General features: G+C 38.6%; 1 protein-coding gene across 7 annotated transcripts in view; it reads left to right on the top strand.

The window, feature by feature from the left end:
• GIGYF2 (GRB10 interacting GYF protein 2) overlaps positions 1 to 14,467 on the top strand; it is a 137,074-nt gene that overhangs the window by 25,733 nt on the left and 96,874 nt on the right. For all 7 annotated transcript variants that reach the window (XM_087424676.1, XM_087424675.1, XM_087424678.1 and 4 more), the window contains 3 exons: positions 194 to 277; positions 11,798 to 11,927; positions 13,653 to 13,748. In XM_087424676.1, the coding sequence (XP_087280802.1) occupies positions 237 to 277; positions 11,798 to 11,927; positions 13,653 to 13,748 (267 nt within the window). In that variant the 5' untranslated portion in view covers positions 194 to 236. The remainder of the gene's footprint in view (positions 1 to 193; positions 278 to 11,797; positions 11,928 to 13,652; positions 13,749 to 14,467) is intronic.

The raw sequence follows: 14,467 nt of genomic DNA, 5'->3' as shown, positions 1-14,467 counted from the left end.
ATTGGAATGTGAGGGTGGCTTTATTCATTTCACTTGGCCGCTATATTGTTATAAACGGGGGGTGAAAAATCTCATTTTGCTGACTCTGGTTGAGAGGAACATAAGCAAAACATACTCTCGAGCTATTCTTTTTGGGCTAGAATTCTGTGTTTAATCTTAACTAACTGTATGGAGATATTTTTCTCTTTAACAGGTTTCTCCACATATAAAAATCTATTGTAAAAATACGGAAAAGAATGGCAGCGGAAACGCAGACACTGAACTTTGGGCCTGAATGGTGAGTTTACAAAATTTCATCCTATTCCATACTGGATGACTAGTATAATATAGTAAGATATTTGTACAGGTGTTGGGTGGTTTATAAATGTGCATGTTTTTGAGACTTTGCTTTATGTGCCTGGTTGAAAACAATGTGGCTAGTCTAAGAATAAATTATATTTAATGACTGCATTCTATGCTCTATTTTAAAAATTTTCTTGGTCTGATTTTTGTAATGATAATGGAATTAAAACTCCCCACAGTCCCACCACCCTAGCAAATGATTTACTTTTTGTTTGAGCCCTTGTCTAGGTGCATATACAGTCTTATGTATGTAACATTTTTATGTGTATATGTTTTCTGCTACATTGTTTTGTGAGTGCTGTTCATAGACTTATTTGAAAAATAGTTTTTACTGAATTATTATTTGAGTTTTATTTTATTGATGGCCTAGGCTGGTGGTCCAGAGTTATACTGGCTATTAATAGTAGCCCTACTAGGATTGGGTTAGCATTTGCCATAATAACCTTTGAGTTAATTATTAATTGACCTTTGAGTCTCTTACAGATGTGTTTGGACCCTGAATATGGAATTCTCATGGAATTTTGAGATCTATCACATTATAGTGTGACTTTTCCCCCCTTCCTCTTCCTTTTCCCCCAAAGTTGGTGATTGAAGATCCTCTCATGAGTGGTGTGAATAATGATAGTTGCTTTTTCCATTCAAACCTTGAACCAGAGGCAATATATAAAGTAGATAAATTGGAATAGTGTGTTAAGCATTCTAGATTGTTCAGGTGGTGGTGGTTTGATAAATGATACAGACTTCCTGTAGTAACTCCCTAGTTGAGGGCTCTTAACTTATCTTATTATATGTATTTCTTTTATATGTAATTCCTAAATTTTCTTGGCCCTTATAGCTAGCATTTGGAGACTGAGGAGAAATCACTCTTTGAAGTTCTGAGAACTGATGCAACGCCTCTATTTTGAGAGTTTATTTTGGAAATGTTGACCTAAGGAATGCTGCACCTGTTTTAATTATTATTTTGTATTTTAAAGATAATTTTCTTACTACCAAATATATGTTTCTAGAAAAATGACAAATTACAAGTAAGCTAGAAGAAGATGTAATTACCATAATTTCACCATTATGATAACCACTGTAAATACATTGGTGTATGTTTCCAGGTGCTTTTATGTATGCTTATTTGTGTGTATACATTTATTGTCACAAAAATGAGATCATACTGTACATTGAATTTTGTAACCTGCTTTTAAAAAATAACCACGTCAAAAACATCTTTTTTTTCTTTTAATTGATGTTTTAGTAGTTTATAACATGGTGAAATTTTGGGTTGTACATTTTTATTTGTCCATCACCATATATATGTCTCCCTTCACCCCTTGTGCCCACCCCCTACCCCCATTGCCCCTGGTAACCACAATACAGTTTTCTCTGTCCATGTGTTGGTTTATATTCCACATATGAGTGAGATCATACAGTATTTGTCTTTCTCTTTCTGGGTTATTTCGCTTAACATAATACCCTCCAGGCCCATCCATGTTGTTGCAAATGGGACGATTTGGTCTTTTTTTATGGCTGAGTAGTATTTCATTGTATATATATACCACATCTTGATCCAGTCATCAGTCGAGGGACACTTAGGTTGCTTCCGCTTCTTGGCTATAGTGAATAATGCTGCAATGAACATAGGGGTGCATAAGCCTCTCTGGATTGTTGATTTCAGGTCCTCTCTGGATTGTTGATTTCAGGTTCATTGGATAGATTCCCAGTAGTGAGATAGCTGGACCATAGAGTATTTCTATTTTTAATTCTTTGAGGAATCTCCATACCGTTTTCCATAGAGGCTGCACCAGTTTGCATTCCCACCAGCTGTGTATGAGGGTTCCTGTTTCTCCACATCCTCTCCAGCATTTGTTGTTTTTTGTCTTGGTGATTATAGCCATTCTAAGGGGCATGAGGTGATATCTTAGTGTTGTTTTGATTTGCATTTCCCTGATGATTAGTGATGTTGAACATCTTTTCATGTGCCTATTGGCCATCTGTGTATCTTCTTTGGAGAAGTGTCTGTTCATTTCCTCTGCCCATTTTTTGATCGGGTTGTTTGTTTTTTTGTTGTTCAGTAAAAACATCTTTTTTATCAATAAATATTTTCTATTATCTTAAATGGTTGCATTGTATGGAGGTACCATCATTTATTTAACTAGTTTTCTAGATGTAGCTTATATAGGATGTGTTCTCACTTTTTCATTATTATAAAAATATTTTTGATGAACATTCTTGTAGCTAAATCTTTATTCACATCTTATTAACTTCTTTACCAGGTGGATTTAAATTCGTATAGCTTACTTTGTAAGCTATTTTGTGTGTAGCTCTCTGCCTTTATCTAGAATTTGTAATAACTGCTTCTCTTTTGTATTTACACACCCTCATGTCTCTTTCTTTGTAAAAACATGATTAAAATCATCAGCTAATTTAAGGAGGTTTTTTTTTTTCAATATCCCTCTAGTAAGAGGTAACAAAAAGAGGCAACACCAGGAATTTAGCCAAAACAAAAGAAAAAAGAAACCCGCTGATGCCCTATACCATGGGTTGACAAACTATGGCCCGTGGGACTGTAAATAAAGTTTTTGTAAGTAAAGTTTTATTGGAACACAGCCACACCCGTTCGTTTCCATATTATCTGGCTGCTTTCACATTACGGTGGCAAGGTTGAGTAGTTACAACAGAGTCCATCTGGCTCAAAAAGCTTAAATATTTATTCTCTGGCCCTTTATAGAAAAAAGTTTGTTGGCCCCTGCCCTAAACCATGGGTTCCTAAAGTCACTTCAGTGTGTCATTGACCCAGTCTGTCAATAGCGTTGTACACATCCTCTTCATTGGTACTCTCAGGTTTTGTTTGATGGTGTTTTGTTTGATCAGCCCAGCATTTTATACAGAATTTGAATTGAGGTAACTTGAGCAAAAGATGGTTACCAATCCCATGCTTAAGCAGTAGCTTTACTTAATTGTTACCCTGCGGGCATTAGTTTAGGAGCCTTCCCTCAGTCATCTGAAATGCTGATAAACTGGGGAGTGGAGGTCTAAGCAGGCAGATTGCCTTCTTTGTACCATCTGTCAGTATTCTTTTTGGCAAAGAGAATATGTGAGACCCGTAACTCACTCAACCCTGAGCTAGAAAGCTGCCGTATGAATAGACACTGCTGCTGTGTTTTTCTGCATGTAACATTACATTCATTGTGAAATTTGAGGTGAGGCGCTGTGTCCACAATACTTGAGAATCAAAGCTTAGAGTGATTACATTGAATCTGTGTGTAACTCTGAGCCATACAGAAACATTTAGTGATACTATATTCTATTTACTAAGATTATCATTTTTATAATGATGCAAAACATAGTGTTCAGTAAAAGATGGATAAAATGAAGAGATTTATTTATACCTGGGACAGTAGTGAAGATAGGAGAGCATTAAAAATTGTGGTAGAGACAGACCAGGAATGCCTTTAAGCATGGACTTTTTGAGGTAGGTCTGCAGAATCCTTAGGTCTTAGCCTATCTTTATATTTAGAATAAAGAAATGTATTACATAATAGAGAAGTAAATCATTTCTAAGTATAAAACAATAGTTTTTACTCAAGTCATTACTCAAATGTCACCACCTTAGACCTTTCCTGACCAAATATATAACACCTCCCCCTTACTCCGTATCTCCCTTCTCTGTTTATTTTTTTCTTCATGGTCTAGATCAAAACATAATATGCCAAATATTTTGCTCCTTTATTTTCTTTATTAGTTATATCCCATCCTCTAGTCCCCACTAGACTGTGCACCCCATTGATGGCAGGTACTTTGGTCTTGATTTTTGTACAGTTTGTTCACTGCTGTATCTTCAGTGCTTGGCACATAGTAGGACTCAATAAATATTTGTGAAATGAATGAATGAATGGTTAGAAAGTAAAGTTGTTTGTAATGTTTTGCTATTGTAAATATTTATCCAGATCCCTGAACAGTTTTGTTTGTATTGCTGATTATTTACTTTGGAATAATTTCTAGGAAGTGGACTTATGAAATCAAAAATTTCATTTTTAAGGCTTTGGATGATATATGACAGGTTGACCACCAGAAGGATTATACAAATTTAATTCCCACCCCTACCTGTTTACTTCACCCTTGACAAAACACTAAGTACTACTGTAAGAATTTTTTTTTTTTTAATTTCTAAATCTGGTAGATTTAGGTTTTTTAGAATTTTTTGTTGTTAGTCCCAGTAACAAAATAATTCAAGCTCATTCCAGAAAACCTTGGAGGAAACAGTAGTACAAAGAAAAAAGAGGGCCGGCCCCGTGGCTTAGCGGTTAAGCGCGCGCGCTCCGCTACTGGCGGCCCGGATTTGGATCCCGGGCGCACACCGACGCACCGCTTCTCCGGCCATGCTGAGACCGTGTCCCACATACAGCAACTAGAAGGATGTGCAACTATAACATAGAACTATCTACTGGGGCTTTGGGGGGAAAAAAAAACAGGAGGAGGATTGGCAATAGATGGATGTTAGCTCAGAGCCGGTCTTCCTCAGCAAAAAGAGGTGGATTAGCATGGATGTTAGCTCAGGGCTGATCTTCCTCTCACACACAAAAAAAACCATAAGAGAGGGGCCGGCCCGGTGGCGCAGGCGGTTGGGTGCGCGCGTTCCGCTGCGGTGGCCCGGGGTTTGCCGGTTCGCATCCCGGGTGCGCACCGACGCACCGCTTGTTAAGCCATGCTGTGGCGGCGTCCCATATAAAGTGGAGGAAGATGGGCATGGATGTTAGCCCAGGGCCAGTCTTCCTCAGCAAAAAAGAGGAGGATTGGCATTGGATGTTAGCTCAGGGCTGGTCCTCCTCACAAAAAAAAAAAAAAAAAAAAAAAATAAGAGAAAAAAACAACTGTCAGACAAAAGGAAAAAGAAAAGATCCAAGTTACCCTTAATCGTACCACCCGAAGAACTGTTGTTAACATTTTGATTTGTATCCTCCTATTCTTTTTTTTTTGATGTTTTTGCAGATGTTTGTATGTATACTTCAAGACATTTAAAAAACAAAAATTCATTATACTTGTTTTATTTATGTATTTATTTTATTTTGAAGATCAAAAATCTGCTCAGATAAGTCTAGATAATAAAGGAATTTATTATAGGGGGAATAATTGCAGACAGTTACCTGGCTTTTTAGGGAAGGAGCCAAGGAAATTCCAAAGGAGTTTCCTCTATTTCATCTCAGCGGCCTTAGGAAGTTTTCCCAGGTCTTTCCTTGCAAAAAAGAGTGAGGCATTTTGTTTATACCTGTGTTAAAGTAGTCATGACTTCATGGTGTGTCTCTTGATATGTGTTTACCTCTCTCAGAAAATAACTAATTCCATTAAGAAAGGCACTATATTTCTCAGTTTTGGTGAGCCCATTGTTTAGCTTAGTGTACTGAACATATACACTTAATAAATGTTTGTTGAGTGAAGGTATTCAAGTGTTACGAGGGGAAAGTCAGGGCAAGAGAATGCAAATCTGAGATGGCTAGGTTACTGTCCATAATCTTTGTGGAATTGTGGGGAAGGTGAGAGATGTTCTGGAGGATAGAATGCATTAATAATCCCAGTTCTCAAAAAGAATAAAAGATATCTATGCAATCTGAAGGGATAGTAAATTAGATGTTATCCAGGGGTGTATGTTAGAAAAGAATATTAAGATTTGTTTAGAAAACATTTTTATCAAGTGCCTCATATGTTCTGTATCTTGGATTAGATGCTGAGGCAACAAGGATAAAATGGCATAGTACCTACTTTTGAATTATTTCCTGGGGAAGCTGACACTCAGCAATTGCACTGTGCTGTCAGTGCTGTGAAGGAGGTAGAATGCAAGTGTAGGCTGTTCAGCTGCTTATTTGATGCCTGTAGCTTTCTCATCCTTCATACTTTTCTAAAACTGAGCTCATGAGTTTTGCCCTTTTTATTTCGTCTTAATATCACAGTGTGCCCATTTGCTCAAGCCAGAAGTCTTGGAGTTATCCTAGATATTTTCTTTTACTTCTGTGTCCCTACATCTGGTCCATCACAATGTTGTGTCAATTCCATCTCCAAAATATCTCTTGAATCTGTTCATTTCTCTCCCTCTTCATTGCTACCACCCTAGTGTAAGCCACCACGTTCTTTGACATAAACTTTTAGAGCAGTGACCTCCTGGTGTTTCCTGGCTCCCATTCTTAATTTCCTTCTAATTGTTCTGTCCACAGCAGCCAGAGTAATCTTAAAATGTAAATTGGATCAAGTTTTCTCCAAAATCCTTCAATAGCTGTATGTCTATTTGTATGACTGTTTATTAGCTTTTTCTTCCCTAGCCAATTAGTTCCATGAAGGCTGGACAGGTACTTGTGGCTAGCCAAGATGCTGAGGATCTACATCACTCTCCTTTTCCCTCTGCTTCTCTCTTTCCAATCTCCCATCCTCCTCCTGTCGTTTCTTCCTCTCCTCCTTTCTAGTTAACCTCTCTTCTCCCCAGCAGTCCCTCCCTCCCTGCAGGTGAACATGGTTAGAAAAAATATTCCTGGGAGCAGAAAGGGCACATGTAAAGACAAGGGGACAAGAAACTTCAGGTTTAAGAGAGAAACGCCAAGACGTTTGCCTTTATTGTAATGCGAAGCATGGGAGAGATGAGTTTGGAGGCAGCCCTTTTATGTTAAGAAGCTTTGATTTTATTTGGTTATTGTGTGCCAATGAAGAATTGATATGAGAGAGCGTTTTATTCAGATTTGCATTTGAAATAAATAACTTCTAGTAGTGTGGAGAATGGACTGTGCCTAGTTAGATCCTTTAGGATGGTGTTGCAGCAGTCCAGGTAAGAAATAGTTGATTAGGGCATGGCTTGAGAGATTTAGGATTTAAAACTGGTGGGACATAGTAATTGGGTATGGGAGATGGTAGAAAGTGAGGAGTAAATGATGATTTCCAGACTCTTAATCCAGTGGCTGAGTAGATGCTGGTGTTCTTACCTGCCTTTGGGAATACAGTCGTGCCACGTAATGATGTTTCAGTCAATGATGGACTGCATATACAACGGTATATGCAGTCCTGTAAGATTAGTACCATATAGCCTAGGTGTGTAGTAGGCTATACCATCTAGGTTTGTGTAATTACACTCTGATGTTCGTACAATGACGAAATAGCCTAACGCATTTCTCAGAATGTATCCCCCTCGTTAAGTGATGCATGACTGTACAGGTGATGAAGGGAGTTGGGATGAATAAGCTGATGAGTAGGGTTTTGGGCAGGTGTATGAAAGCCTGACTCCTTAGGGGAGAGGTCAGATGAGGAAAGATGAGCAGTGCACATAGCTAGAGGAGGATGCTGCGTTAAAAGGAGTGCAAAGATGAGCAGTGCACATAGCTAGAGGAGGATGCTGCGTTAAAGGAGTGCTTTTTTTTTCTTTCTTTCTTTTTTTTTTGTGAGGAAGATCGGCCCTGAGCTAACATCCATGCTAATCCTCCTCCTTTTGCTGAGGAAGACCGGCTCTGAGCTAACATCCATTGCCAGTCCTCCTCCTTTTTTTCCCCAAAGCCCCTGTAGATAGTTGTATGTCACAGTTGCACATCCTTCGAGTTGCTGTATGTGGGACACGGCCTCAGCACGGCCGGAGAAGCGGTGTGTCAGTGCCCGCCCGGGATCTGAACCCGGGCCGCCAGCAGCGGAGCGCGTGCATTTAACCACCAAGCCAAGGGGCCTTCCCTAAAGGAGTTCTAAATCATTCTTAGATACATTATTTAGAGACTGAGAGGAAAGCAAATAGAGTTGAATTTCTCTAGGAGACGGTTGTATGGAGCAAGATCCTAGAGGAGTTAAAGATCAGTGGTGGGCTTTTAGGGAGGGATATTACCTAAATATCTGTAGGTAAAGAGGGACTTGGAGTAAGATATGTTGATTATTCAGTAGAGCGCATTCTCTTCATAGTAGCTAGAGGAATCTCTTAAGAATGCACTCTGGTCATGTTACTCTTAATAGGTCTGGTGCCTGTAAGAAGTGTTCTGTCTCCAGCATTGGAAAGCCCTTGAGGAGGGGTTCATTGGAAGGGAACCAGGGTGGTGAGTGGATTTGAAACTTTGTGATGAACAGATGAAGAAAGTAGCGATGTTGGGCCATGAGAAGGAAAGTCTGGTGAGACTAGTAACTATTTACCAATACTGGAATGATTTTCACTTGAAAGAGCACTTAGATGAGCCCTCCAGTGGTAGAAACTATTGGGGAGCATATTGACTCGGTATAAGAAAAATATTTTAAAATAATTTCTAAAAATATATATGTATATTTTACAGTTAATGTTTGGCAGAATAAACCTTGGCTATTTTAAATAAAAAATTGAGACATCGTTGGAAAGATCTTGGTCTTTTTAGGCATAAAAACCTAGGATTGAATCTTTGTTCTGCTGGCTGTGACTGTGAGCAGGTTGTTTAACCCTCGGTTTCATTTTTCTCATCTGTTATATTAGAATTGTTGTGAAGCTTAGATGAGATTAAATGAGGTAATGTATACGTAAAATTACCCGTCTCAGTTCTCAGTGGATATTAATTCCACTTTTTCAAAGAAAAAGTTGGGAAGAGTCCAACTTTACATGAATTTGATGGAAAGCAGTTTTCTGGAAGGTCCTTCAGTGGTGGTTGGGTCACTCCTTCCTGGGCATATTGTTTTCCTACCTAGTTTTTAACCTGTTTTATAGGAGTTGGACTAACTGACCTCTGAGTCCAAGGATAATTGGAAAGGAAACAAAGGACCAACCCAGTAGCAGTGAGCACCCCTAGCAGCCAGATTGTGGTCTTTATATACACTAAAGAGAGTCAGGCTCCCTGGAGAAATGGTTGATTCTAGGTCTGAGGCAAGAAATAATACAAGCTGAGCCTGGAACATTTTGACATACCAGATAGAAAAGAAGCTGTTCAAGACTACTAGGGTTGTGTCAAAAGGACCCGGGAGCCAACCTCCCACTGGTTGAACAGTCTCCCATTGGTTGAAGATGAGACAGTTTGAGCGTTGTTAAGAATAATTGTAGTGAATTGAAATATGTTAATAAAAAATAATTTGTTACCATTGGACGATGCTAGTGAACTAAGTCGTTATTTTGAAAACTAATAAAAAGAAAGAAGACTTTTTCCTTCCTTTCCTGTATGAACTACACTATTGGGTAACAATCCCAGATAGTATAAGAGCAAAGTTTCTCTTTGTAGAAATACTCCAACTAATAAATAAAGAAGGGGTGATAGAATAAAGTCACTCTGCAGCCATGGTGAACTTAGGGATCTAAACATTGGTCTTCAGGGACTGCCAGCCTCACAAAACCAACCAGGCAGTGTGTGCCTCCTGGTGGATACACACCACCACGTGGAAGTAGTCTTGCCAAATCTGATCAGGTCTCAACATCTAATTGCCAGTTTATGTGAAATGCAGAGAACAGAGAAACATGTTAAAAATTATATCACAGAGAAAATCAGCAAAATAAGGATTTTAAAAAAAATCCTTATCTTTTAGAGATAACAATCTGAAATATTTACAGATGAAATGATAACTTTTCTTCAAAGATTTCCTTCAAAATAATAACAAAGGAGGGTTAGATGGGGTGGTAGCAGGAGCAGGATTGGCCATGGATTATTGGTTTGGAGGCCGGGTGATTGGTACATGGGAGTTCATTATGTTCTTCTTGGTACTTCTGTGTATGTTCAAAATGTCCATAAAATGTTAAAAAAAATGAGTGGAAAGAGTAGATAGAAACATTGAAAAAAACCCCTACGGTCTCACTTTCGTAATACATATTTCTTTTATTTTTTTTGTATTACTTTCTATGTGTAAACTGATTTTTATATTTATTATGCATTTTTGAATAATATGCAAGTATTTACTGTGCTTGGCCTTTATAGTTTTTAATGTGTTATTGGTAGATCATTCCCCTCTTTTTTGCTTTTGTGAATAAAGCTTAGCAATTTTGGGGATATATTTTATTAACGCTTCTGTTGAATTTTCCTTTAGGCAAAACTACTGAGTTAAAGCGGCTTGGTCCCTTTTACCCTTGGTATGACTGTAGAAACTTCGGGCAGGCCCCATATAATCAGCTACTCCTCAAAGTAGTTTTCCCACTTGCTGTTTGACACAGTGTGCCAGTAGGATCTTACTCTTGCCATTTTTTGCTGAGATCCCCCCCAATCTTTTTTTTATAAAAATATCTTATAAAATTAAACAAAATGTTCTTCTTTCGCCAGTTCCATTTGTTGAGACAACTGCTATTACCAGCTTAGAGTATATATATATTTTTTTCTTCTTAGCAGTGAATATAGCTTTTATATTTCTTCTCCTTGTACTTCCCTCTTCACTGCATTTTCACATTCTCTAAACTGATCATTAATTGCTTCCATTAAATGGATTATGAAATATTGCAAGCATATAGAAGTATAAATTGTAACAAACATCCATGTACGCAGCTCCAAGCTGAAAAGACATTGCAGGAATAATTAAAGCACCCTTTATATTCTCCTTCCCTTTGCAGATACAGCCTTATCCCGAATTTTGTATTAGTCAATTCATGTTTGTTTCTATGCTTTTGCTACGTTTTGTGTGTTCTTAAACAGTATAAACCTATTTGCAGGTTTATATGTATTATATAAAAGTATCTTTTTTACAAGCTTCTTTCTGTATTTTGCTTTTTCTTTTGTATAGCATACTTTGTTAAATATTTTATTAAATATTACCAAGTCATTCTTTGAAGTGGTTGTTCCAATTTATAATCCCACCAATACTACTTGAGATTTTCCCGTTTTTTTTTGTTTGTTTGTTTGTTTGTTTGTTTTGTTTTTTTGTGAGGAGATCAGCCCTGTGCTAACATCTGCCAATCCTCCTCTTTTTTTGCTGAGGAAGACTGGCCCTGGGCTAACATCCGTGCCCATCTTCCTCCACTTTATATGGGACGCCACCACAGCATGGCTTGCCAAGCAGTGCGACGGTGCACGCCCAGGATCCGAACCGGCGAACCCCAGGCCGCCGCAGCGGAGCGCGCGCACTTAACCGCTTGCGCCACCAGGCTGGCCCCTGAGATTTTCCCTTGTTTTACATCCTTACCAAACAACTGGTATTGTCAGATTTATTAATTTTTATTAATCTAATAATGGGTGTAAGGTGATATCTCACTTATGTTTTAATCACATGTTACTTTTATAATTTTGAAAAAAGTGTCCCCTCCTCACCCTCTAGGCTTCTCAGGGATGTGCCACGATACCTTTTAAGTTGAAGAATTGCCACATGGTTGTCTAGTTATTTCTCAGTGAACTGTTCTCTTCGTGTGCTATGATAGCAGGTTGCATTAAAGCTAAAATCTTTGATACTTTGAGATAATGGGATTTCTTTCTGTTCTTTTAAAGAACTAGAATGAAGATTTTTATAGTATATTATATAAAAATAAAAAGTTCATAGTGCCAGAATATTTGATGCTTCATTTTTATATTCTGTGTCTTTCCTATTCTAGGCTCCGAGCTCTGTCCAGTGGTGGGAGCATTACATCCCCTCCTCTGTCTCCAGCATTGCCGAAGTATAAATTAGCAGACTATCGTTATGGTAGAGAAGAAATGTTAGCACTTTTCCTTAAAGACAACAAGGTAAGGAAGTAGGAAAGAGTTCAGAATTATGCATAAGTTTTCAGGGTATGTACAGTGATGTATTGATACATGAAATACCCACAGTTTTTTCTCTCTACCTTATTCTTTTTTTCCTGCTTTGAAACCTGCAGTAGTTAACAGAGGCTTTCCTAAGTATAATGCACTCTGTATATTTTAGAGAAGACCTGAGATTTCGTTACTGGAGTAGAAAGCTTCATGGAAACAGGAGAATAGTCAGCACTTAATGCTTTGTCTAGCTAATTTCCTCTTAACCTCTTCCATGTCTGTCTCTATCCCAGTTTTTTTTTTTTTTGCGTGGAGATCAGCCCTGTGCTAATATCTGCCAATCCTCCTCTTATTTTGCTGAGGAAGACTGGCCCTGGGCTAACATCCGTGCCCATCTTCCTCCACTTTATATGGGAGGCTGCCATAGCATGGCTTGCGAAGTGATGCGGCGGTGCGTGCCCGTGATCCGAACCGGTGAACCCTGGGCCGCCGCAGTGGAGCGCGCACACTTAACTGCTTGCACCACCGGGCCGGCCCCTATCCCAGTTTTGATGGCTGAGAAAGGAGGAATTTCTCCCTTTGCTTTATTGCACCTCTTATTCTTCTTTCCGGCTAGAAGTTAGGAGCGAAGTTAGGAGCGAGAAGAGTTGCTGCTTCTCTTGTTCTTTCCAGTTTTTTTTCGTGAGGAGGACTGGCCCTGAGCTAACATCTGTTGGCAGTCTTCTCTTTTTGCTTGAAGAAGATGGTCCCTGAGCTAACATCTGTGTCAGTATTCCTCTATTTTGTATGTGGAATGCTGCCACAGCGTGGCCTGAGAAGTGGTGTGTAGGTCCACACCCAGGATCCGAACCTGCGAACCCCAGGCCGCCAAAGCGGAACGCGTGTACTTAACTACTACGCCATTGGGCCGGCCCCCTTATTCTTTCCCTTTTTGAATTAAATATAAAATTTTTAGTGGAGAGAAGATCTTAAAATGTGACACCACATTTGTGCCACTTATCAAAACTCAAGCGGTATAAAGTGTGCTTTTAGTATCTGACTAATGAGAAATAATATTTTCTGTTTTTTTTTTTTTCATGAGGAAGATTGGCCCTGAGCTAACATGCATTGCCAATCTTCCTCTTTTTTGCTGAGGAAGATTAGCCCTGAACTAACATCTGTGCCCATCTTCCTCTATTTTGTGTATGGGATGCCACCACAGCGTGGCTTGATGAGCGGTGTGTAGGTCTGCACTTGGGATCCAAACCTGCGAACCTGGGCCGCCAAAGTGGAGCGTGGGAACTTAACCACTACGCACTGGACAGACCCCTTCTAATTTTTAAATATGCTTTGTTTTAAATTTTATTAATGGATTGAGAATCTCAAATTTTAGTGAAGGACAGATACAATTGCTTGTAAAACTCCTTACCACCTCTATTTAGACTTAAATGTGGCGATTTTTACTCTTCCACTGTGCACTGTAGAATCCCAGAGTCAGTGCTATATATCAGATCCAAAAGTGGTAGTCTGATGTGAGGATGGGGAGGGTGACTGGGGTTTTTATTATTTGACCCTCTCAGAATATGTAAGTACCACCAAAGTTAATTGTGGCTCATAAGCTACATATTTATAATATATTTATAATAATCAGCAGCAGATAGAAGAATGTTTTTTCTTGTTTTATTTTCTTGTAATTGGGGGGATAGCGGTAATCTCATGGTCATGTGTTTGGTCATACAGATACCTTCAGATCTTCTGGATAAAGAATTTCTGCCTATCCTACAGGAGGAGCCCCTGCCGCCGTTGGCTCTTGTACCATTTACAGAAGAAGAACAGGTTTGTGCCTAGCTTTAAGCCTCAGGTCAAACCCTTCTTCTTTCCCGCTGAGGCATGAGAATAGGAAGCTATTACTACTTAGGCCCTTAGGAGTATCCTGCATCTCCACAGGTCTGCTTCCTTCTTACTGTTTCTTACTCTGTGGATGCTTCTCTTTTAGTTGACTAGATTCTGCTTTAGATCTGAAACTGTTGACTATTATGTAGAGATAAAGAAATGTTACTAGATCTTTAAGGACAATGTGAACCATCCCTTATAACTTATTTAGAGTAGAGAGAAAGAGTTATTCTTTTGAGGGGGGAGGGTCTTCTTTTCAGAGAAATGTAGTTTTTCAGAAGTAATTGGCAACCTGAATTCTCACCAATGCATTCTGCCACTAAAGGACAATGTAGAGCTTCAGCTTACAATGTGCTTAAAAATGTGCTCTCTGTCACCAGTTTTTTTTTATGATATTATAAGAAGGTTAGACTTTTGGGCTGGAAAGTAGCAGATTTTGTATTGTCCTCTTCTAGTTCACTATGTCCAAAGATAAATAAAAGTTTCTGATTTTAAGGAACTGAATCATGATTGTATTAAAATGGAAAAATAAGAGCTGTGTCAGAATGCTGGAATGTCACTTTAAATGAAGAATCATCATCACTTTTTTTTTTTAAAACAGCTTTATTGAGATGTAATTCACATACCATAAAATTTACTCTTCTAAAGTATACAATTCACTA

The sequence above is a fragment of the Ceratotherium simum genome, chromosome 37 (assembly GCF_057802395.1).
Source record: "Ceratotherium simum simum isolate JZ-2026a chromosome 37, ASM5780239v1, whole genome shotgun sequence".
In the NCBI taxonomy this organism is placed as follows: domain Eukaryota; kingdom Metazoa; phylum Chordata; class Mammalia; order Perissodactyla; family Rhinocerotidae; genus Ceratotherium; species Ceratotherium simum.
The sequence above is the reverse complement of the archived record's forward strand: the minus strand, read 5'-3'. Positions and strand labels throughout refer to the sequence as shown.